The sequence below is a fragment of the Sorex fumeus genome, unplaced genomic scaffold (assembly GCF_029834395.1).
Source record: "Sorex fumeus unplaced genomic scaffold, SorFum_2.1 ptg000055l, whole genome shotgun sequence".
Lineage (NCBI taxonomy): Eukaryota > Metazoa > Chordata > Mammalia > Eulipotyphla > Soricidae > Sorex > Sorex fumeus.
In genome coordinates this window covers 13,724,292-13,751,301 of record NW_026606112.1, presented here as the reverse complement: position 1 = coordinate 13,751,301, position 27,010 = coordinate 13,724,292, and the positions used below count along the sequence as shown (strand labels likewise).

Below are 27,010 nucleotides of genomic sequence, written 5' to 3'. Positions count from 1 at the left end.
AGGGTTCTCTTGGTAGAGGTTTAGGGTTCTCTAAAGAATTTGACAAGGTCCAGCACCCATTTATGATGAAAACCCTTGCCAAAATGGGGATAGAGGGGACTTTCCTCAATATAGTAAAAGCTATCTAACACAAACCTACAACAAACATCATCCTGAATGGGGAAAAACTGAGAGCCTTCCCCCTGAGATCATGGACGAGAAAAGGATGCCCACTCTCTCCACTACTGTTCAATATAGTACTGGAAGTACTTGCAATAGCGATTAGGCAAGAAAAAGATATTGAGTACATCCAGGTAGGGAAGGAAGAAATCAAGCTCTCACTATTCGCAGATGATATGATACTATTCTTAGAACCTCAACCTTTTATCTAGGTATCTAAAAAGTGTATAATTACTGTGAAATAATTTTTGTGCAGTCAGCTATAAATTCAAAATAAGGCCTAATCTCAGAATATAAACATGGTTTAGATGTACAAAGATCAATCAGCATATTTGCCCGAATTTTGTACAGAACATACTAGAGTCTCTGCATTTCAAATGTAAACTGTTTTAATACTGAAAATTGGGAATATGTTCTTGAAACAGTTCATGAAGAAAAGGGCAAAAAAGACTCCACCAAAAATCACAGCAAACTCTGTTAAATCAACAGCTTTGTGGAATTTACCATAACCAAATCCAGAAAATCTGAAAACCATTAGGAAGCTCTTGTACTATACTCAAAATTCAATAGCAAAGTAATTCTTGAGACTTTCTCCCAGAAGTTACTTTAAGTAAATTACATGAATATCTATCTTTGCAAATAACTACTCTGAACATGTGTTTTTTTCCCTCTCAAGTCTTCTAGATCCCTTCTGATTTGTATTAGCTGTTAGTTTTTAAACCAGACCAAAATGGATGAAGAAGATTCAGGGAAATTGTCATTTCTAGGTTTTCTATTGTGAATTAAAGAGATTTTAGATCATGGTTTTAATTTTTTTCTTAACAGTAGAATATTCAGTATGTAAAATGAATAAATGTATATGATCACAATTATTACAGATAGATAAAACATTTGATACTATCAAAATCCTCCTTCAATAAGAAAAGACATTTCACACACATGCTGTAGCACTGTAGCACTCTTGTCCCGTTATTCATTGATTTGCTCGAGCGGTCACCAGTAACGTCGCCATTGTGAGACTTGTTACTATTTTCGGCATATCGAATATGACACGGGGATCTTACCAGACTGCCGTGCAGGCAGGAATACTCTCAGTAGCTTGCTGGGCTCTCCAAGAGCGATGGAGGAATCAAACCCAGGTCAGTCACATGCAAGGGAAGCCCTCTACCCGCTGTGCTATCACTCCACATACATTTCACACATACAGTCTATTAGAAGTTTAGAGTATACCTCAAACTTCTTCTTTGTTTTGTTTTTATTTTTGGTTCAAACCTAGAAGTGTTCAGGGTTTACTCCCAACTCTGTGCTTAGGGACAAATCCTGGGGAAATTGGAGAACCAGACAGGGAACTAGAGCTTGAATCTACATAGATCCATGCAAAGCATGAACCCTATATGCTATGTCTCCAGTCCCTTGATTTTATATTTTTAAATGCAATTAATTGGTATTTCTTTTTCAAAAACATTCTTTACTCAGTGGCATTAAATTGTATACAAACTTTGTCTTTGTCATATTAAGCTTTTAAATCTTGTATTTAGCTTAATTATTTTACTAAAATTTACCAATTTTATTTTTGAACAATAAGTATTGAAACTATTTTTTATTTAGTACATTTTTTAAGGAGGTAACTGTAGCGCACCTGCCGCAGGTTCTTGGACAGGATGAGGCTGGGGTAGGCCGTGTCGGGATCCAGCGTCACGTCCACTGAGTATAACTGAACCTCTCTCAATTCTTGGATTTTCTCCATATCCGACTGCATTTTTTCTGTGAATTGCTTCAGACTCTCGGTCAAGAACAGGCATTTCTGGGCAAAAATGTGGATTTTCTCCTGCAGATCTGGAGGTGTGATCCAAGGTTCCGGGATCCTGATCCTTTCAGCCCTGTTGAGTGTGTCCCCGATGTACTGCAGGAGTTCCCGCGTCAGCTGCTGCTGCTTCTCCTCCAGCTGGGCGATGAGGCCGCTGAGGTGGGAGATCTTGCAGGAGAACTGCGTGATGGCGCCGTTGATGCTGTTGTAGATGGCCAGGTCCAGTTCCTCCAGGCGCGCCAGGAGGCGGTACTCGTGCTCCTTGAGCGCGTGGTAGAGCTGCTTGAACTCCCACACGATCTTCTCCCGCTCCATCTGGGTCAGGCTCAAGAGTTCTGCGCGTGCCTGCTTGCCCTGAGCCCGCCGCCTCTTCTTTAAGTCTTTCACTCTTTTGAGATGGTCCAGCTGATTCTGAATTTGCTCCTTGAAGCCCTCCACGGCCTCCTCGAGCGGCAGCACGCTGTGGCCGCGGTGCTCGCGCGAGCGGTCGCACACCACGCAGATGGGCATCTGGTCCTCCTCGCAGTACAGCTTGAGCGGCTCGCGGTGCTTCTCGCACACGCCCATCTCGCCGCCGGACCCCGACGGCCGCTCGGTGCGCAGCTGCTTCACCAGCTGGGTCACGTTGGCCAGGTGCCGATTGGGCCGCATGTGGCGCTGCGGGAAGGTCTCCCGGCACTGCGGGCACGACACGTTGGTCTCGGCCGCGCCCCAGCAGCGGGCCAGGCACGCGCAACAGATGTTGTGGCCGCAGTCGAGCATCCTGGGCTCGGCGAAGTACTGCAGGCACACGGGGCAGGTGGTCTCCTGCTGCAGGCACTCGGCCACGCTCCCGGAGGCCATGGCGCCGGGGCTGCGGGCCGTTGGGGCATGGGCCCCCGGCTCCGGGCCCCGCGCCGCGCTCCCGTCGACTACAGCTGAATCTTACGAAGACAATGTTTATGAGAAACAGCCTTGTTCCTGACGCCCCATTCGCTCTCAATGGAACGACCATCTCCGAATGCAACAGCTATGTCTACCTAGGTCGAGAGGTCAACATGACAAATGACCTGGCACCCGAGCTGCGCAGGAGGAAGAGAGCGGCTTGGAACGCCTTCAAGAACGTCGAAGAAATAGCTAAGAGGACGAAGAACCTCCGGCTCCGGGCACATCTCTTTGATTCCACTGTTCTTCCTGCATTAACATATGCCTCAGAGACCTGGGCCCTACGCAAACAAGATGAGAACGCCATTCAGGTCTCCCAAAGAAGAATAGAAAGAGCTATGCTTGGAATATCACGTTTCACTCAATTGAGAGAAAGAATCTGGAGTTCTGACATCCGTCGACGATCAAGGATCAGGGACGCTGTCTCATTTGCCAAGGTGTCGAAAATCAGATGGGCTGGTCATGTAATGAGATTTAAAGACGACCGTTGGACTAGAGCTGTTACTGATTGGATTCCACGGGATGTCAGGAGACCGCGTGGCCACCCACCTACCAGATGGTCAGACTTCTTCCTGAAGATCATGAACGATCGGTTTGAGGCCCTTCATGTTCCCGGAGCGAACAGATGCCATTGGGCTACACTAGCACGCGACAGGGACAAATGGAGACGTTACTGGCGCCCGCTCGAGCAAATCGACGACTAACGGGAAGTTAAGTGATTAAGTGATTAAGTGAAATTTTCTAAACACCTTGACTTACAAAGCTCTCCATAGTTGAGTTTTAGACACACAATATTGCAGCACTGATCCCACAATCAGTGTCAAAATACCTGCACCAATCTTCCCAAGTTCCCTCCTGTATTCTTGCATCCTCAGTATGCCCTATGGGCAGGTACCTTTCTAACAACTGTTGTTTGGTCTCTTGATTTCAGTGTTGTTGACTCTGTGGTATGGATATTTGGCTCTATCGTTCCTTTACACTGTCATTCCAGTGATGAGTTCTAAATACATTTAAAATTATATATAGGGGCTGGAGTGATAGTACAGCAGGTCAAGTGCTTGCCTTGGGTGTCACTGACCTGGGTTGGATTCCTAGCGCCCCACAGTTTCCTCAAACCCAGCAGGAGTAATCCCTGAGCACAGAGCCAGTAGTAAGCCCCGAGTACAACCAAATGTGGTCCAAAAGTGAAACAAAAGTTTAATAAATAAATGAAAACAAAATACTAAGTAATTTCAGTTTATCACTGCCAGAGTTTTAGCTTGCAAGTACAAACTCTTTTCAGTTATTTAATACAATAATACTAGCATGTTTTAAGAGCTATTGGTAATTTTCTCATGGACATTTATACAATTATATTCTTTTTTTTTTTACTTTTTGGGTCACACCCAGTGATGCATAGGGGTTACTCCTGGCTCTGCACTCAGGAATTACTCCTGGAAGTTCTCAGAGGACCATATGAGATGCTGGAAATATAACCCGAGTCGGCCGCGAGCAAGGCAAATGCACTACCCACTGTGCTATCGCTCCAGCTCCCCAATTATTTTCTTAAAATACATAGCTCAACAAAAAAATTATGACTGTAGGACTGTAGGTATACAATTCTTAATGTTGATTAAATAAATCTCACAATTGCAAATTGATTTATCATATATTATTAGAATGGCAACATAATAAAGGTGTCCAAAATTTCGCTTTATATAATTATCAGTGAAAAAATAACCAGCTTTTAATTTTACTTTTAATAGTCTTCAATATAATAATGTTGATGTAGTCTATTATGCTTATAGTCATAATAATTTTATATTTCATTTGTTTAAAGATATTACTTTTCTCAACATATTCAGAAATTAAAGCATATAACACTTTAATCCATATTATTTTCCAGATAGAATTAATTTAAGCTTAGTAAACAAACTTTAGAAATAGCAGAAATAAGCAAATAAAGATTAATCCCAGTAGATGTTAAGATAAAATATTAAATTTCAGTGTATCTCCTTTGAGAAATATGTGTACATCTATAACTCTGTACGGTCACTGTTATGGTCCTCCCATTGTTCATCGATTTGCTCGAGCGGGACCAGTAGTGTCTCCATCATGAGACTTGTTGTTACTGTGTTTGGCATATTGAATATGTCACGGGTAGCTTGCCAGGCTCTGCCGTGCGGGCGAGATACTCTTGGTAGCTTGCTGGGCTCTCCAAGAGGGGCGGAGGAATCGAACTCGGGTCGGCCATGTTGGCTGCGTGCAAGGCAAACGCCCTACCCGCTCTGCTATTGCTCCAGCCCATAACTCTGTACATAGTTACAAAATTAAAGAAAACTGTGACACACTTTTGACTGCCTCAGTTTACATTATATACTTTTATTTTATGCATTTCACAGTTTTATTGTCTTAATATTCCTTGTGGGCTGGAGCAATAGCAGAGTGGGTAGGGTGTTTGCCTTGCACACAGCCAACATGGCCGACCTGAGTTCGATTCCTCCACCCCTCTTGGAGAGCCCAGCAAGCTACCAAGAGTATCTCGCCCGTACGGCAGAGCCTGGCAAGCCACCCGTGGTGTATTCGATATGCCAAACACAGTAACAACAAAGTCTCCAATGCAGACGTTACTGGGCCCGCTCGAGCAAATTGATGAACAATGAGAGGACAGTGACAGTGACAGTGACAGTGACAATATTCCTTGTAAGAAATGCATAGCATAGTGTTGTATTTGGAGGTTCCTTTATATTGTACTTAGTTACTTTTGTTCAACTATTTTCCTAATATTTAATAACTAGGTTTTAGGGCTGTGTTCCCATAAGTAAAATTGTGATAAATATTCTTATGTTTAATTCATTGTTAACATCACTAATTATCTTCTTAGGACATATTTCTAAAATGAAGAAATTGGGTCAAAGAATATGAGTATTTTAGTGATATGGATAAATGTTGCCAAGTTGCCCTCCAGAAAATTTCCATACATATGAATTCCCACAAGAAGCACATTAGACTATAATTTACATTTATTTCATTAATAATAATGAGTTAATAAGTTAGGACTGAATATATATATGTACACACACACACACAGTATAGCAGGAAGAATGTTTGCCTTGCACAAGGCCAACATGGGTTTGATCTCTTATAACACCTATGGTTCTCTCAACCCCTGCCATAGTGATCTCTGTGTGCAGAGCCAGGAGTAAACCCTGAGCACAGCAGGGCATGTCATGAGGCTCCCCCTAAAGAATAATAAGTATAGCAAGTATGTCAAGTATTTTACTGTATTCATTTACCATTTGTTGTAGTTTAGATTGTTTAAAACAGGTGGAGTTGTACCATCTGCAAAAACCCTTAAGTGCATTATTTTTGTATTATATGAGTTAAGAATATAGATAAGAGAAGGAGCACATGGAGGGTGCGGGATCCCGGAGGAAAAGAAAAAAGAAAAAACAGGTTCCAAAAAGAGCCGAGAGCACCGGCAAGTTCCAGATGGAGTAGGCGCCGCATCTCGCCTCCCCCAGATGGAACCCTGGTGACCAGAAGCCTCTACAAACACAGCTCGAGTATGCGGGAACGAGGACTTTTTCTCAAATCTGCCGGACTACACCTCCCAGGTAACCTCTGATTCCGGAAGTCACGCCCACAGCCCGCCCCCCAGCGCCATCTTTGAAGCGTTCAGAATAAGAGAAGGAACACATGGAGGGTGCGGGATCCCGGAGGAAAAGAAAAAAGAAAAAACAGGTTCCAAAAAGAGCCGAGAGCACCGGCAAGTTCCAGATGGAGTAGGCGCCGCATCTCGCCTCCCCCAGATGGAACCCTGGTGACCAGAAGCCTCTACAAACACAGCTCGAGTATGCGGGAACGAGGACTTTTTCTCAAAACCGCGCGGCCGCTTACGTGGCCGCGCGACATCTCTCTATATACAAAGTGATCAATGAGAAGTAAACCACCCAATCTTTCTCCCTGAAAATCAGAGTTAAGTTTGGAGCATGGCCACAGCCCCAGAAACACAAGGACTTAATGCAGAAACCAGCAGCTTAGAGCAGAAAAGTGAACGGACGATGAGTTAACCCAGGCCATCATTTCTGCCCAGAGGGGAAAGGGTGTTGCCCCATTCGCCCTCTCTTCTCTGGAAAGAAGGATGGCGGCCGCATGGGAGCCTTGTGGACAGCAGGTATGAGCCGGGGGTGTGGGGGCGACTAAAACCTCATGGGAAGGGGGGCGTTCCGGTCCGTCCTTCACACCCTACCGAGGTCACCGGTTGCCCCCCACGAGCGGCTCTCCAGCACGGCCACAGCCCCAGAAGCACAAGGACTTAATGCAGAACCCAGCAGCTTGGAGCAGAAAAGTGAAAGGACTATGCGTTAATCCAGGCAATCATTTCTGCCCAGAGGGGAAAGGGTGTTGCTCCCTTCCGCCCTCCTCCCTCTGGAAAGAAAGATGGCGGCCACATGGGAGCCTTGTGGACAGCAAGTATGAGCCGGGGGTGTGGGGGCGACTAAAACCTCATGGGAAGGGGGGCATTCCAGTCCGTCCTTCACGCCCTACCGAGGTCACCAGTCACCCCTCACGAGCGGCTCTCCAGCACGGCCACGGCCCCAGAAGCACAAGGACTTAATGCAGAACCCAGCAGCTTGGAGCAGAAAAGTGAACGGACTATGCATTGATCCAGGCCATCAAGTCTGCCGGAGGGGAAAGGGTGTTGCCCCATTCGCCCTCTCCTCTCTGGAAAGAAAGATGGCGGCCACATGGGAGCCTTGTGGACAGCAGGTATGAGCCGGGAGTGTGGGGGCGACTAAAACCTCATGGGAAGGGGGGCGTTTCGGTCCGCCCTTCATGCCCTACCGAGGCCACCAGTTGCCCCCACGAGCGGCTCTCCAGCACGGCCACAGCCCCAGAAGCACAATGACCTAATGCAGAACCCAGCAGCTTGGAGCAGAAAAGTGAAAGGACTATGCGTTAATCCAGGCAATCATTTCTGCCCAGAGGGGAAAGGGTGTTGGTCCCTTCCGCCCTCCTCCCTCTGGAAAGAAAGATGGCGGCCACATGGGAGCCTTGTGGACAGCAGGTATGAGCCGGGGGTGTGGGGGCGACTAAAACCTCATGGGAAGGGGGGGCGTTCTGGTTTGTCCTTCACGCCCTACCGAGGTCACCAGTTGCCCCCCGCGAGCGGCTCTCCAGCACGACCACGGCCCCAGAAGCACAAGGACTTAATGCAGAACCCAGCAGCTTGGAGCAGAAAAGTGAACGGACTATGCATTGATCCAGGCCATCAAGTCTGCCGGAGGGGAAATGGTGTTGCCCCATTCGCCCTCTCCTCTCTGGAAAGAAAGATGGCGGCCACATGGGAGCCTTGTGGACAGCAGGTATGAGCCGGGAGTGTGGGGGCGACTAAAACCTCATGGGAAGGGGGGCGTTTCGCTCCGCCTTTCACGCCCTACCGAGGCCACCAGTTGCCCCCCGCGAGCGGCTCTCCAGCACGGCCAGGACTCCAGAACACAGAAACCAATTTCTTAACTATCTGCCTTTCAGTAGAAATACTTCCAGGGTCAATAGGTAAAAGAGCAGAAATCCAAAACCAACATTTAATTCTTGAACCCAGCCGTAGAAAGCAAATCACTTCACAATGCTTTTTCAGCATGTCTGATTTGGGGGGGGGGGGTAAACTCTAAATAATAGTGGTGAATCTTTTATTGAAACAATGAATCTAATCAAAGCAGATAGAGTGTTAACTAGAATTCATCTGCCTCACAGGGATGGGGAGGGGTGGGGGGTGGGGTTTTATTGGGGTTCTTCATGGTAAAAAATAAGTATTGGTAAAGGGAAATGTGTTTGATATTTACATGACTGAGACATAAACCTGAAAGCTTTGTAACCTTTCCCACAGTGATTCAATAAATAAATTAAAAAAAAAAAAGAATATAATTCTTTTTCTTTTCCTTTTTTTTTGGGGGGGGGTGATGGAGGCCTGAAGGTGGTGGTGGCATACCCATCGGTGCTCAGGGCTGACTCCTGGCTCTGCATTCACAGGTCACTCCTGGTGAAACTCCCATGACATATGAGGTTCTGGCAATAAAATCTACATCTGCCACAAGGCAAGTGCTCCATGTGCTCTACTATGGCTCTGGCGCCAAGGATATAATTTTCTATATGATATATAATGCAGGTTGTGTTATAGCTTGTCATTTAGCTTGACTCCACACCAGGCTGTGGGGCAGGTGAGAGCCCTCCTCACCCCAAGGGACCCAGCCCCTACAGCCGACTTCCATTGCCCAACCACTGCCACGCTCCAGGCCACTTTCTGAACACATTATAAGACACTTGCTACCCATTTATGCCTCTCGGAGAGCCCGGCAAGCTATCTAGAGTATCCCGCCCACACAGGGAGAGCCTGTCAAGCTCCTAGTGGTGTATTCAATATACCAAATACAGTAACGACAATAGGTCTCATTCCCCTGACCCTGAAAGAGCCTCCACTCATTGGGAAAAGATGAGTAAAAAGAAGATGGTAAAATCTCAAGACTGAGAGGAATAGAGATGTTATTGGCGCCCGCTCAAGTAAACCAAAGATCAACAGGAAGACAGTGATACATTTAGTTTTTGGTATTGTTAAAAATTTCAAGATATGCATAATTTATAATTTATGAGTATTAAAAATTTCCTATTTTTTGTGATTTTCATTTCCATATCATAAAGCTATATGGCTAACTGATTTTTCCTGTCATTATTATATTATTATAATATTATTTTTTACTTTACTAAATTTGAATGCTCTATTTTAATTTTTTTAATTTAGGCAGAGTGATTTAATACTGTCTTTAACCTACTCTTTAACTATTTAGCCTACTACTTGTATTACCCTTTCCAATATAAATTCACATCACCTTTGGAATTTATGGAGGTAATAGAGTTTTGTGTTTTGATAAGAATCTTTTAAAGTACAGTATTTCTCATATCCATTCATATACCTTGTCAACTGAGGAATTATAGGAAGAATCTAAAATGGTAAGATGCCACTTTGAAAGTCAACATATGGCTTATACTCTTAGCTATTAACTCAAGTATTACTGTCCGCTGTGCCAAGCAAACCATTTGTTGAAAGTTAGACACATAGGGTTATAAGACTATCAATGTGTTCTCGTTCTCTCAGGAGAGCACTGATTTTTCGTGGCAGATAAATTGAGTGTGTCAAAAAGTGAACATGATAAGGATTTGCAACATAGATGATAGAACTTTCAACAACTTACGTACAGTATGCTATAATTTTCTTCATTGTAAAAGTTTCCCTGGACACTAGTTTTAGATTCTTTTTTCCATGCCTCTTGATTTTCGAAACCAAAAAATTGTAATGATGTTCCAATTCCAAATGTTGTTCAATTCTAGATAAAAGAATGATCTTCTCTGTGCACGAGTAAAGCGATTTATAAGTAAGTGTCCATATTTTTCCCTAGTATCTGTAAGTCACCAGCTTGTAGATGCAGTATGAATGTTTTCCTTCAAATAAAATTACCTTGTGTTAAGTCATCATGCTTAAAGTTGTGATAAGTGGAACCTCTTTTATGATTGCAGATCAGCAACATGTTTTCAAGGTTTTCTTCATGATCCTGGATGGCAGGTAGCTCACTAACTGGTCTTTATAGAGACTGTTGTCTTCACAGCTGCCTGTTGATTGTGCTGTTTTGTTTAAGATATACTGGGGATGTCACAGCATCTGAAATTACCTTCCAACTGTCACATAGTCCTGTGGACGCTGAAACTGATGTCTATCTGATTCAAACTGGTCATAGCTATCAAATATCTTATGGAAACTGAATTCAATCGTTTATCACTGTTTATTTTTTAATAACTAACAGAGATTAAAAAATGTTCTTGCCTCCTAGCACATTATAGATTGCAGAAAAACACATTGATCTTAGGAGTTAATTACATTTGGGTCTATGGAATTATTTTTAATTCTGGACACCACTTTCCTTAAGAATTTTCAAAGTTCACAAACTCTATCAATAAGTGTAAGCTTTCATTGCATCAAGTATTGACTCGAATTCCATAGATGTTAAGAGGTTTATGAAACCAAATACATCCGGTGCTTCATTGAACATACCATGCAGTTGTGCGTGGTTATGTTAAACCTACTTTTCTGTGTAAAAGTTGCTATCAAAATTATAACTTTAAAATTGCCACAGCATCATCACACAGAATACAGGATACTGCTTTTATCTCCTACTTCACAGCATTAGGGACAAGGGAGACAATTCAGAGGATGAGAGTGCATCATATAATATGATGTTCTAGGCGTAGCCCTGGTGGGCCAGAAGAGCATCACACTGTCAGCTCAAGAACTGAACCAGCAGTATCAAGTGCACAAGGGCCAAGGACTGTGTATAACCCACAGTGGTCTCTGATCATCTTAGCACAGTTTGGGAATCCCTCCACAAAATAGCAAGCAGAAGAAAAACTTGCATATTAAAGCTATTTATTGAATACTGCCCAATGTGTCAAATAGAATTTGGATAATGCTAGAAACATGCTGTCTCACTTAATACAAAGATCTGAGTTACAAAATGAACAATCTGAATAAGGAATAAGAGGTGATAATAGTAGAAAAATACGACAAACAAGTAGGTGAGATCAATAAAAGTAGGAACACAGTCATAAGGAGACAAAAAATCTGATAACATATAAAATTCTTTCTTATTTGCATTTCTAATTACATTTTCCATCATGAATATAAATCATCTTTTATTGGATAATTGCTCTGTTCCTAAGTGGTATTCCATGTACTTGTCATCTGTCAGCTCTCTATATGCATCGATAGCTCTATTAACAGGCTCTTTTCTGATTCTTTACTAAGTTTTCCAGCTTCAAACCAATAATGTTTAGGATATTTCCTCTATTCTGAAGGGACATCTTTGATTGTATGGCGAACTATTTTTTTAAAAAATATATTCCTTCAAACTTGCTTTTTGTGTTCTTTTCTTTCTTCAGAAAACAAAACAAAATGAATTCATGTTAAAATATGTGTTTGAATATTAAAATCATTAATAATTAATGAAGTTCTATAATAAAATGATGGGACTATTGAATAATATTAAATCTTTGAGAATATGGAATATCTCTTCATTTTCTTAGATCTTTCTCAAATTCCCTATATTACATTGATCATGTTACTTAAAGGTTTCATTGATCATCATATCTAAAACAATCAACAGATTTAGCACAATCCATTTCAATATGCATTGGAAAAGTACCTATGATATTTTTCGAGAAAATAGAACCGGCAAATCGAAAATTTGCAAGTAGACACAAAGACTCTAAATAGCCAAGGGAATTCTGAGAAAAAAGAAAATACATGAAAACATCATCCTCATCTCAAACATCTCAAACAACACTAGGAAGCAACACTAATTTAATTGGTGTAGAACTGGTGCAAAACTAAAGTATGAAGAACTTTGAAATAAAATATTGGGCCCCAGAAATAAATCCATGCTTGTATAAACATACAGTTTATAACAAAATAAAGCATAGTCCATAACATGAACAAAAGTAACCCTTTCAACTAAGGAACTGGGCTGCCATAGGAGGAAGTAATAAATCAAGCACAATCTTACCATATGCAAAAGTTGATACAAATCATGATCATCCTGTTGTTTGTTGATTTCCTCGAGCAAGCACCAGTAACGTCTCCTTCCTAGCCCTGAGATTTTAAAAGAGCCATTTCAATGCTCTTTCAGGATTAGGAGAATGAGACCATCATTGTTACTGGTATTTGGCATATTGAATACAACTTGGGAAGTTTTCCAGACTCTGCCGTGTGTGCAGGATACTTTTGGTAGCCCGCCAGGTTCTCCAAAGGAAAGATAAGATAATAAGATTTCGTGCAGCTGCGAATGCAGCCGCGTGCTTCTGGGAACTGGGTTTTATGTCTCTGTGTCTTGGCCATTGATGGGATCAACCTGGCGTTGGCGGCAGCTGGTGGATGTGACGCCTACCAACTGGAAGATGGGGGGTCTGGATGGAAGAGGCTCAGTCCCAATCCGAGTAGGCTTGGAGACCTCAGTCCCGGGACCCCCATGTCTGGGTTCCTCTGCCAGTTCTTTTATGCATGAGGCCCGGCCGGACGTGTGGAGAGTGGTCCCAGCATGGCCGTGGTTGGCTCCGGAGGTCCTCAGCTGCTGGGGCTCTGCTAGGGGCAGGGAGGGGGTGAGAGAAACTCAACCCTCCCCCCTCCAAGGGGCCCCGGTGAGGACAGCCAGGCGCAGGAGCAGGAGACTCTGATATAAAATGTTAAGATAAATATATTACACCTCAAGTCATGGTCACAGTCCTCCCGTTATTCATCGATTTACTCAAGCAGGCCCAGTAACATCTCCATCGTGAGACTTGTTACTGTGTTTGGCATATTGAATACTTCACGGGTACCTTGCCAGGCTCTGCTGTGCAGGCGAGATTCTCTCGGTAGCTTGCCAGGCTTTCCGAGAGGGGCGGAGGAATCGAACTCAGGTTGGCCATATTGGCCGATTGCAAGGCAAACGCCTTACCCACTGTGCTATCCCTCCAGCCCACCTCAAGTTATAAAATACATTTAAAAAATAGGTGATATAGCCCAGAAACTTGACATCGGATATATTTGGAAAATTGATGACAATTGCAAAGAAAGGAAAAGCAAGTTTACACAAATGGAACTATATAAAATAAAAAGCTTTAGTACAGCAAATTATTACAAAACAAAAATAAGGTAATATACCTACTGGAAATAGCTGTGCACACCATACATCTAAGGTGGGATGGTATTCCAAATACACAGAAAACTAACACAAAATAAGCAATTGCTTTTTTAAAAGGCATAAAACACACACAAACTTTCTCCAAAGTAAACATGCAGGTGTTCTCACCTTGAATTGTTGCTGCCTCTTAACAGATCTCAAATTTGAAATGGAACATGTTGTTGTTTAACTGGATGCTGAGAATCTTCATGAGTTTGTCAAAGACAAAGATTTACAACAGAAAATATTCCTTAATGGAACATTTTCTTGTCAAAACCTTATACAAACTGAGGACTGCACTGGGGTTCTGGGAAAGCCTCTAATCAGAACTCTCTATTACTTTCTTTCTCCTGCAGCTCAATACTTTAAAATCTAGAAAAGGAAATTTCATTCACATCTACACAGCAGAAGTTTTATTTTACCTAACAGCAAACACAATGAAATACCACACTGCCATTAAAACAGATGAAATTGTGCACTTTGGGGCAACCAGATGCACCTGGATATGATGATTCTAACTACAGTGAAAAGTGAGAAACATGGACTATTAATGTATGAATATGTATAACTAAAGAAAACAGCAAAATTTACTCCTAGGCTTGGTGAAAATTCTAATGGTTTCCAGAGAAAATGGGAATTAAGAAAAGAGAAAGGATCTTTTTAGTGCTGGGAAATTACTAGAAATTTGATGCTTCAACTGGTGATAATTATGCACAAAGAAAGGTATGAGGACACACTCCTTAATTTGCATATTCTAAACCACAATATCAATTAAAAGATTCTTTCGCATTATATGCTAATTTATTTCCTCCAAATTTAGTCTCTTAGTTACTGCAAGTTACATCAAATATCTGCTTTTCAAACATTATTGCCGGTGCTCAGAAATATTTTTATAATTATGTCTGGTAATTTTCTAATATATATTCTCAGTTATTTATAATATAGTCTTTACAACTTTATGTATCATATGGAAAGTTTTTAATCACCATGACAGTTTTACTTGACTTTTTATATTTTCTATGTATTTTTAAAATTTTCTTATAGAACTTTATAATGATTGGGTTTCATAGCATAAGAGAAGACAAGAAGAGAATACTTTACAAAGTATTCTAAAATTTGCCCATTCACTTTAAGAGTTTATTTTTAACTGATTGACAAGAGTTGTTGCTGAAACAGATTCAAGAATCAGATGATTATATGAATTTGTAACTGATTATTCCAATTCGAAGATACTAGTGCAGCATTAAGTACAAATAAATTCTAAACAAAGAACATTTGCAAACTTAAAGACTGTGCCAGTTCATTCTATTTGCCATCCTTGGTAAATTCATCTCATTGATAATGTAATTATTTTCAACTTGTATGACAAATGAAATATGTATTAACTTAGCACAGTTAGTCATTTAAAAAAGATATTTTATTTTCTTTATGCTTCAAATACTCTAAATATTTGGACTGACAACAAATGATAGTTGAACCATCAACGTGACTAGTGATTTTACTTTGAATTCTGTGCATAAAAGAAAAAAATGACTCTAAAGGTCTCTAAACTGAGAGAAACTAGTCACACCCTAAATGTTTAAAAAGCCACTACATATTTTCCTATTTCCCTCATAATTTTTATAAGATTTGTCACTGTCACTGTCCTCCCGTTGTTCATCAATTTGCTTGAGTGGGCCCAGTAATGTCTCCATTGTGACAATTGTTACTGAATTTGGCAGAACGAATACATGACGGGCAGCTTACCAGGCTTTACCGTGTGGGCGAGATACTCTAGGTAGCTTGCCGGGCTCTCCGAGATGAGTGGAGGAATCGAACTTGGGTCGGCCATGTTGGCCGCTTACAATGCAAAAGCCCTATCCACTGTGCTATCACTTCAGCCCTTATAAGATTTATCTCAAATTATTCTTTAGATTGTTGAAAAGTAAAGTTAATAGAAACAGTTATAGTAAAGTACAGATTAAATAGCAGAAAAGGTAGATCATTTAAAAAATTTCAGGATGACTATTTTGATTTCATGTTTTATGTCACAGCCATTGAGTGTGAGGGGCGGTGGATCTTTATGACTCTCCTAGGTGTTGTGATGGCAGGAAAATAAACGCCTATTCTTTAAAATGTTCTGAATGAAATATTTTCTCATGTTGCTACTATAAGACAAATCAATAAACTCTTTTAATAATGTAGGTCAGACTTTTTCCACAGTAGATTTTGAAAATAAAATTATTATTACCTAAGGGAATATATTTCTTTTTCATTTTGTCTTTTATTCTGAGCATTTAAGATAACATAAATAGACATTTTGAAGATCAGTGGGTATTTTCTTTATATCAAATATCTACTAGTTGAACTAGGCACATTAAAAAGGTACAGGATAGGACTATTTATGATGAAGATGATTTTCTAGCTCACTCAGATTACATGCAAATTGCAAAGTAGTTGACTCAATGAATTAATCATTGGAACATTTTAGAAAAAGACTTCGTTTCATGAAAAAAAGTTTTGTTTATCACATTAAAATTGCTCTCTGTTTCAATAGGAGAAATTATTATATTTGGGGGCTTATGTCATGGATGAATCATGGTATTTCTATAATTTCAGTTAGTAAAACAATTTACTTTCTTGAAATCTATGCTACAATTGATCATTCCATGAAACTAATTCCATGGTCCACTGCTCCCATTGAAAATATGATCTAAAAGAAGGATACATGTATACAATTACAATAAGATTATTTGTTGGAGAATACAGAACACATAATAAAAGGTGAATACTGTGTAGACAGAATTGAAATGATTATTATGTGATACCACTTTATAAGTACATGACTCAAGGGGAATATTTAGATGAGAAATTCTAACAGTATTCTATATGAATTCCTTTAGTTTGAACTTAAACCAAGATTTGAGATTTAGATTTATTCAAATAATATAACTTGTAAAGTGTTGCCTAATCTGTTTAAATTCCAAAATATATGTTAGATACCTTTATGTTTGGTTACTAGAATGTATGCTCAGTAAGAAAATGGGAATAAATTATATCTTGGCCAAAACTTTTACCTCTCCATTTTTTTTTTAAATTGTGTGGGTGCTACATTCAGCTGTGCTCAGGGCTGGGCTCAGAGGCAAAAAATGCCACACATGGATCAAATCTTGAAACCTGAACATGTAAGGTATTCATTCTGCTTTTTCAGGCACATTCTGGCCACTCACATTTTTTTTAACAATTGAAAACTGAATTAATAATTAAAAGAACTAAAAGGTTGCTCATTAAAATTTATCAAAAATTATAGAATTGCTATAGAATTGAAACTGAAATTTTGCTTTACAGGTGGTATTATTTTGCGTATAAAATACTATTAACATAATTTAATATTTTATGCATAAAAGTTTAAATCAGTAAAGCAGTAAATAAAACAATAAATTAGTAGACTGCTAGATGACTTCTCATAAAGAAAAATTATGACTATCATGAAAACTCCCTATAATTGCTTTAGGAGTTCACCATGGTTAACTTAATGGTGATAGGCACTAAATTCTATTACTATAAATTTAATGATAGTCTCTTAGATTTGTGGGATTTTTTCTATGTTTCTGGCATTGTTCTAAGAATTTTACAGCTCCCACCTTGATATATAAGTATTAATTATTTCATAACATTACAAGTATCATGTTGGAGAGGACAAAACGTATACATAGGTGACTTTAATTATCTATAGTCTGCAGCATTTTAATGATTGAATACTTGAACATAAACTAATGTATGTACTTTGCATTATTGCATAAAATAAACTTAATTATAATTACAGTTATGATCATGGTGCTGAACATGCTCACAAGACAGGTAAGTTGGTAGCATGCATTAAACATTAATTTTTTTCAAAATACAATTTTCAAACTTAAAAGCTTAACTTGATTTGTGTTCATGTCAACATTTTCATCACACACATACATACATATATGTACACATACATGCATATATGGTGTGTATGTTTATTCCTAATAAGCAAAAATTTACTTGAATCATAGAGAATAAAGTGTATTTGAACACTTTAAATTTTTATGGAGAAAGAAAATTCTATAAATAAATAGATAAAATAAGGGGGCAGATCACAAAACCAATAAGTTTTGCATTAAAAATGATTTTTAAAGTTTTTTTTTATTTAAGCATCCAATAGCATTTAATCACCAAACAGCTCCTTCCATTTTTACTACTCTATTTCACAACATTATTATTACTTATTTTCCAATAAGTTTGGATGGTTTAAAATCTAGACTTCTTAGCTGCCAACTTTTGATATAATTCATCATTCTGGGATAATGAGAATCAAGTCATTTGTCCTCTGCACCTATCTTCTGAAAAGTAAGGTTTTCCTCTTGAGCTAAACACTTATTGTCTTTTGGTCATAATTTGAAAGTCATTTTTACATTGTGCTGCCTGACAATTCTACAATTTTATTTGTTTGTCACCAGTCTTTTGATTCCTCCTACAGTCACATTTGGAGTTACTACTATATTTTAACAGGTGAAGAATATCTCAAGTATATTTTAGAAAGTACCAAAGAGAGGAAGACAGGTGAGAGATCATGATGGTCCCATAAATCTAGAATCCGTTGAGTGATATGGAAGAATGTATAAAAGTACTGCATGATTCCTCATAACTATTTCAATTAAGGTGGATTTCTTCACCTTAAATTAGTATTACTTGCCAGGATTTTAAAAGCAGCATTGTGTGGGTTCCAAACCTAAATATCTGAGAATGCTTTCTCTGTATCCATCTTGTCTTTGGAACTCTTCAAGAGCTCAGCTGAACTGCAGAGAACTGCAATGAAATGCCAGGTGCAGTTCCTGCTGATGAAAAAAAAAAAAAACAAAAACAAAAACAAGAGCAACCATTCAGTCTTTCATAAATTTTTTACAACAATGTAAAGAAGAGACAAAACTAGAGAAAACATTGACTCATTCCATGTTTCTGGAGAAATAATGAGCTCATGACAAGACAAGAGAAACAGCACAAATATTAGAGATCTTCTCATGCTGATGTCTCAAACCAAAGCTTCCAGTAGTTTTATGGTCCTGGGGGGGGGGGGAGGGGAGAAAAAACAAGGGGCTAGGACTAGAAAAGTGCTAAATAATAGGTCAAAGTGAGATGGGGTGTTGGGGTGTCAGAAGGAAGTGTCTTCCAGATGGCACCTTGCCATTCCCAAGCATAAACAAGTATCTTTGCATAAGGTGACCTTAGAACAGGAGGGCCCTGAATGGTAGAGGTGATGATGGGACCTCATCAATAACTCTAATTTCTTTCAGTAGCTTTTATGTGCTGGTTGTACCCACATATCTTAAATCCTGCTTAGGATGACCTTTTTATCAGTGTAAGTGAGCCTTGGGAAGGATCGGGGATTATGCTGAGGATAAGTGAGCTGTCCTCCTGTTAAACTGGCTACAGATCAAAGGAGCCTAGGTTGAAACCAATCTACAATGACCTAAATCAGTAAACAATTCAGTTTAGTTCAGCCTAAATTATCCAACTATATACTGTAAATTATGTGAGGATTTGTAATTTTAATCAATTTGATTTTGGTTAGCAGGCCAAAGAGAATAGTAAAGCAGATAGTATGCTTGCCTTGCATACTGCAAACCTCAATTCTAGCCTTGACACTTTATATAGTTGTCTGAACACCACCAAGAATAACCCTTTAGCATAGAGCCCCAAGTACCAGCCTTGAGTGCAGTTGATTACTACTCTAAAATTTAAACATATATATATATGTTTTAGTTTAGTAGGTTTATTATACACACATCCAAAATTAACTGACATAGACTCTAGGAAATCTTTAAATTTAAATAAGCAAGTCATGAATAAATTAATTCATAAATAAATTTGAAATCAATAAATAAGTTTGAAATCATATATTTGTGCTATTTTCCAGAGCCTGTTATCTTGGCTATATATTTCTAAAGTTATGTAAAAATTAGTACCACAAGGACATTTTTTCTTGGATTTCATAAGTATATTTTTTCCTTGGATTTCAATATAACTTTAGACACCTTTGTTTACTTATAATATTTAAGTTGTGAAAAAATTTTAACCTTTGAACTTTTTCTACCTATATTGATTTCATAGAAAACAAACAGTAAAACAATACATATCTTTTGAAAAGTAAAATTTACCAATCCAAGTTTCATAAATTTGCTCCAAAGAGTATATCTGTGCAATAAAAAGATTAAAAAGGTAGAGATCTTGATCAATTTACAATTCTCTAGGAAAATAAAGTTCTCTTTTTTTTTAGAATGAAGGAAGGAAAACCAAATGCCAAAAGAGAAAGAAATGCTTAATAATCAAAACTAATGAGTGTGGAGCCTTTGACTTAAATGCAGGTCTCTGAATGTTATTGAAGAAGCTTTTATCAGACATCATTATACTCAGATATCTGAATATAGTTTGTCCCTCTGCTGTGATGATAGGAGATAGACAAAGTTCAGAAGAAAAGATTGCACATTATTGATCATCCATTACTCTGAAATCACTTATCAATTGTGAAATTTTGAAGGACTTAGTATATATTTTCTAAGCTTAATACTGTTTCAATACTCAGTTCTGGGAAATCTTCACTGTTCTTTATCATCCTATATTAGAATTGTGCCTATTCATAAATTGGAAATCTGTAAATACCAACTTCATAGAATTATTGTGAAGATACCATGTGTGATGATATATTTACAAGTGATGCTACAAGATGCTATTTGCTCCATCTTTCTCTAGTTCTATTCTCTTTTTAACAATGGAGATGTTGATTCAGTTTTAAATCTCTGAGCCTTTTGTAAAAATAAATATTTGTGGGTGGAATATTTCTTAATGGAAGTTAAGAAAAGAGAAAAAGGAAGGAAGGAAGGAAGGAAGGAAGGAAGGAAGGAAGGAAGGAAGGAGAGAGGGAGGGAGAATAAATAAAAATGAAATAAAAGAGAAATAAAGAGAAATAAAGAGAAAAAGAGAAAGAAAGAAAGAAAGAAAGAAAGAAAGAAAGAAAGAAAGAAAGAAAGAGAAAGAAGAGAATGAAAAGAAAGAAGTAAGGAGGGAAGGAAGGGGAAAAGAAAGAAAGAAAGAAAGAAAGAAAGAGAAAGAAGAAAGAAACCAGACATTTAGTCACTTAGGCATTTTCTCTTGCAACTGAAACCCACCCCCTCAATTGTAGAACACAGAATCTCCATTTATCTGTGTTTTGGAGAGTGTAATTTTTTCTAGACGAAAGTCAATCCTCAAAAGTGTTCAGTTTGATTATTTTGTTAATTTATTTATCATAAAAAATTAATAAAGTGACCATGTACTGGAAAAATCTGCACTGTCCTGTTGTTCATCCATTTGCTTGAACGGGCACTAGTAATGTCTCCATTGTGAGACTTGTTGTTCCTGTTTTGGGCATATAAAATACACCACGGGGAACTTGCCAGGCTCTGCTGTGTGGGCGGGATACTCTTGGTAGCTTGCTGGGCTCTCTGAGAGGAATGGAGGAATTGAACCCAGGTTGTCCGCATGCAAGGCAAATACCCTTCCCACTGTGCTATCACTGGAGCTCCATTGGAAAAAAAAATACGAAGTAGAAAGAAAGATTGAGAAAGAAAAAGAAAAGGAAGGAGGAATAAATGGAGAATTGTGAATCTGGTCTTTTGAGAAATATCAATAAACATTTTAAAATAAAATATCTTGTGCAGTTATTTGATGCAGTCATTGAATCTCCTTGATTGTAAAATGAGTAATGTAGTAGTATAAAGATAGTATAATTCCAATTGTGAAGAAGAGAAAATTAAGGCAGAGATGTTAAATAATGTTCCAAAACTCTATAACTTGTAGGTGATTAAAACTCCCAGAGAAATAGATCTATTGTATCTCGCTTTAAACCTAGAGCATGTCTTCGCAATAGTAGTATAAATATTTTATTCCAAAGAATAATGTGTAGGGCAAGAGAAATAAAACATTGTTAAGATGCTTGTGCTTACCTTACTCACAACTAGCCCAGGTTCATTCCTGTTACAGCATATGGCTCCTATAGCACTGCCAGGAATTACTCATGAGTACAGAGCCTCAGAGCCAGTAGTAAGTCCTAAACACCAACAGGTATTTCAAATAAAAATAACATGAAAGAATAAAATAAAAGTTAAAAAAATGGGTTAGGTTATATGAAGATTCTGGTAAATTAGTGCACAATCTTGTACAAACATATTTTACTACTCCATGTTATACTAAGGAACTTATTAGTAACAATAAGGAAAGTTTTGCAAAGAAGTAAAAAAATAGCAAAATGTAAAAAAAAAATTATAACAAATATGGCTTTCCTGAAAAAATAGATTTATTTAAGTCTTGAGACTTCCTTTGCCTAAGCCTTTAAAATGAGATGATGGACACTACGTGTCATAAAGAGAATATGAAAAACAATTTGTGTTTATAATCCACATATATTTTAGTTACAATCACTGATATCTCATATAGGCAGCGGATTACGTGACTACAGATACTGACACATTAGCTAAAGTTTCATATTTTTACTGATCCCTTTTACTGCCTTAGAAATACTGTTTTTTCTTTAGAAATAACATTTGAGTTGGTAGCATTATGGTAGATCATCAAACATAGCGATTTTGTCAAATGTTAAGTACAAGAAATATTGTGTTTATGAGTTTTGCTTTTTAGTCAATAATGAAAGCTATAAAAATGATTAAACCTAAAGAAAAATAGAGTCCCTGAAGAAAAATGAAAAGCAACATATATCTAAGGAAAAGCCAGCTGAGAAGAAACATGAGGAAAGCATTAAATATTAAAAAATAAAAACAAAACACCAAAGAAATAGTGAAACAATTTCTCATTCTACCTATCCAACCTCCTTCCTTAGTGAGAAATAATTTAACCTGTGTTATGTTATAACTAGATTTAGAAACAAGGATTCAATTGTTTCTAAAAATTTGCCATGGGTCGGACAAGTGATAAATTTAAGGCAAAATGCCAAGAATCTCAATAACTTAAATCAAAAGGAGATTAAGGATTTACAAGAGGTCAAAAAATAACATTTCTTATATTCATAAGAAAAATATCTATAACATGTCTCAAGTTGCTATTAATTCTATGAATAACTCTATTAGATTCCAAGCACACTGATTTTTAAAAGGACACTGACTAAAATTGGTGTATGCTATTTTTGGGGAAAGACGGTTGTAACTAAGACACAGAGTATTGTTGCAATCTTTACAGATCTGAAGAATCATAGAATTTTAGAGGTATTCTTAATTCATATATCCTCTACAATTCAGCCAATTTAACATTCTGGAATAATGCCATTGAAACAGCTCAATCTGATCAGGAGAGATCATGGACCATTTACTCTAGTCACCATGTCTTGGGGAACCAGAATCCACTAATTTCTTGTGTTATTGTTTTTGTTTATTTTTGTATAGAAGCCATACCTGGCCTTAATTAGGGTTTACTCAAGGCTCAGTGATGAGAGATCGGTTCTGACAGCATTGGGAGAGCAGAGGGGGTGCAGAGGCTCAAGCCTAGGTCAGCTGCATGCAAGGCCTACCTACTATACTATCACCTGACCCTGCTGACGCCACTGTTTTTGACAGGAGGAGACAATTGCATCCAGATGTGGCAAAATGGGTCAAAACACATAGTAAGAATTGTGTAACACAGCAGTCCCTCTGACTAGCTAGTTGTGACTTTATTAAATAAGTTTTTAAAAAATCACTCATTTGTAAGTAAAGGACCAAACATGATGGCCTATCATCATCTGCAATCGGTATTGCAAACCATAATACCCATAAGTAGAGAGAGAGAGAGAGAGAGAGAGAGAGAGAAAGAGAGAGAGACTAAAAGGGCATAGAGGCAGAAAAAGGGGTGGGAGGGGTGCGGGGGAAGGAAACTGGGTACATTGGTATTGGAAAATGTACACTGGTGATGGGATGGGTGTTCTATCGTTATATAACTGAAACTCAAATATGAATGTTTGGTAACTATAGGCCTGTAGCTCACAGTGATTTAACGAAAGGAAAAAAAATCACTCATTTGTGTATGCTTGGGTGTGTGTATGTGTGTGCATGGGCATAGCTGAAAATTTAAAGGCTTTGTACTGTGTTGTGATATCCTGTACTAACACTGGATTTCTTATCAGAAGTATGATATCGCATGCCTTGGGTTTTTTTTGTAATAAAATATATATCAAAAGTGTTAACATCCAATGTAAAGTGAGGTGGTTTCATTTTATGGTTCAATTCAACTGCTACTAATCACAATATAGTCCACTGGGTGAAATCCACCTTCTAACAGTAAGACTATACAATTTAGTGAAAAGTGAAAGGGGATTGGAGGGAATAAATCACTTTAAATAGAGACCCAGAAGAGGGTCTCACTGTGACAGAACTTCAATGAGGAGTTTCCCCTGAAGGTGTCTGTTCACATGGAGGGAGAGACAGTGGCTTTCACGGAGAAGGCGTCAGAATAATAGGGTATCTATCTGGTCTCAGTGTTATCCAATCCAATACCCAAATTTATACCCTATTTCAAAGCTATAAAACCAGGAATCCTTGCTAATTTTAATTTTGCTAGTCTTTCACATAAGCAAGTCTTACTTTTCTTCACTTTGGCATGTCTGATTGCATAAAGTCTTTGTAAATAAGTGGTTGCTGGTTTGGAAATGGGTAGAGCTCAGGTAGTTCTGGAGGAGCCTCCCAGCCATACGAAGGCAACCAGGTTGGTAGCTGAATATAAGGGCCTAAGGATGCAGTGCCATCTGGCCCTGCACTGAGAGGGATGACCTGCACTTCCCATGATGCCAGGCAGGAATTCAGGCCCAGTTCAGTGGGACTTGGGGAACCAATAGCACAGGGCATCAAATCTGGGCCTGCCATATGCAGCGCATGTGCCTTAACTTCTGTACTCTCTTTCTCTGACTTCCAAGTGGTTGTTTCTCATTGTCACTATTTCAATTGCTCCCACATTTGCACTAAAGGGATCTCTGCTCCATATCACTGGTCCCCATTTTAGTATTAGCTTCAGCTTTTACAGTCAATAGGCTGGTTCATCTGTCAGGAGTAGTAGAATATAACATTCCTTCTAAATATAACACTACTCAGATTTCAAAAAAAAAATGCGAGCAATAATCAAGCATCCCCAAAGTTAGATTGTAACAATAATTGAAAGATTTTATATTTTATTTATGTATGACTATTTTAGTAAGCATCAAGGACTACTGGGTGGTTTTTCTTGTGAAGGGCTAAAAATACATGTGCTTGAATCAATATTCATGTTGATGGAGGCAGGAAGGGAAGTCCCCCTCCCAAAATAATGGCAAAAGCCCACCTTGCAGTAAACAGAAAGAAGACCTGATAAGACCCTCACTTATCTATAGCCACAGACACAGAAATGCTCCTGCAGAAACAAAAAGCCAGGAAAAGAATTTCAAAGAAGACTATTACCACTCCCAACCCACTAGGCAACCGCTTTAGCAATGGACTTTGACCTAGATAGAAGCTCCATATAGGGGCAGGTTGGAGAAACCCTATAAAAGCCACCTTGAACAAAGGAGATGTGCTCTTATGCAGCCTGAATCCATGTACTGCTTGTGCCCTGTGCTGATTGTGCCCATGTGGCCCAGCACAAGTAGTGCTTGAGCACATGTGTCACCCGCATCTCTCCTCTTGAGATGTGTATTTTCATGTTTTCATGTCTAATGCTGGAATGTGTGTAGGGGCTCTCTCTGCCCTTGGAGAAGCCCGGGGTTCTGTCTTGAGCAGGTTATTCTCCACTCTCTCCCACTTTGTCCCCCTCCTTCCCTTCAAACCCTCCAAATAAGAACTGTGTAATTTCACTGCCCATCTACTCCTAAATTCCTTCCTGAGAGGCGAGACAAGAACCCAGTAACCCTGGATCCTGGGTGGCAGAGGTGGATCAGGGGAAAGTAGCCGTTTTCCTCCACCCGACCTCACATGAGCCACCTATGGGGCCCACCGACATACAGCAGTATCACTCAGAAGTGTTTCCATGTAACTACAAAGTATTGCTACTTCATAATACATCAAGATATCTCTTCTTGTTATATTAGAATAGTAATTCCGCTTAATGAAAATAATAGTCCCACTGTGTTCTTATTACTGCTTAGTAAAGAATATCCATATAATGAAGAACTTAGATAAATTTAAGTATATTTAAGAAATTAAAAGCAATTAATTAAGACATAATGGCATATAATGAGATGCACTACAGAAATTTATGAGATTACCTCAGAAATACACAGTGATTCTGATCACTGATTTCCACTGTAGGGTGGAGTCAGTTTGTGTTGACTTAGATAGGCAAATGCATGTTAGTTAGCAGAAATTTCATGGAGTTAGATTTTGTTTTATAATAAGAAGCTATAGTACTGAGTGGAAATTTCAGTCACTTGATTCTAAAATGTAATGCAAATTTGTTAGATGATATTATATTACTCATGGGTTAGGCAGTAAGACTTTTCTACTACTATACTGTTTAAATACACTTAGTCTATTTTCTGAAGTATGTTTCATAACAATGGAACAAGAATCAAAATAGCTATTTCTACTGAAAGTGCAGCAGACTATAGAAGTAGCACTTCAATTTTCCTGAAGTCAACACAAGTATTTTTTTAAAGAACTGATAAAATATGTGTTAAACATATCACTACTTAAAACTTATTTTATGCTTTCATAAACATAAGGAAGAAACTGTTATTCTTTATAAACCTTTCTGGGCTGGAGCAATAGCACAGTGGGTAGGGCGTTTGCCTTGCACACCACCAACATGGCCGACCCGAGTTCGAATCCTCCGCCTCTGTAGGAGAGCCTGGAAATCTACCAAGAATATCTCGCCCACACAGCAAAGCCTGACAAGCTATCCATTGCTTATTCAATATGCCAAACACAGTCACAAGTCTCACAATGTTACTGGGCCCACTCGAGCAAATTGATGAAGAATGGGAAGATGGTGACAGTGATAAACCTTTCTAGATTTGTATATATGTTTTTAATTTATTTATTTTATTAGTGAAACACCATGAGGTACAGTTGTAGACTTACAAACTTTCGTGCTTGGGTTTCAGTTACACAATTATCAAGCAACCATTCCTCCACCAGTGTCCATTCTCCACCACCAATGAACCTAGTAGACCCCCACCCTACCATCCTCCCATCACACCCCACCTCTGTGACAGGGCATTCCCTTTTGCTCTCTTTTTCCGTTAGGGTGTTGTGGTTTGCAATAGAGGTACTGAATGACCATCGTGTTCAGTCTATAGTCTACTTTCAGCATGCATCTTGCATCCCGACCGAGTCCTCCAAACATTGTTTACTTGATGTTCCCTTCTCTATCTGAGCTG

At 38.9% G+C, this 27,010-nt stretch overlaps 1 protein-coding gene across 1 annotated transcript; it reads right to left on the bottom strand.

Annotated features, from left to right (window-relative positions):
- Positions 1-1,759: 1,759 nt before the first annotated feature.
- On the bottom strand, positions 1,760-2,843 carry LOC130033978 (zinc finger protein RFP-like). Its single transcript, XM_056125573.1, has one exon. It carries the CDS (start codon positions 2,807-2,809, stop codon positions 1,760-1,762), a length of 1,050 nt encoding a protein of 349 aa, XP_055981548.1. The 5' UTR covers positions 2,810-2,843.
- Positions 2,844-27,010: the final 24,167 nt, after the last annotated feature.

Bases quoted from the DNA above. Each gene is read 5' to 3' on its own strand.
- LOC130033978 (XM_056125573.1), bottom strand. From the start codon at position 2,809: ATGGCCTCCGGGAGCGTGGCCGAGTGCCTGCAGCAGGAGACCACCTGC.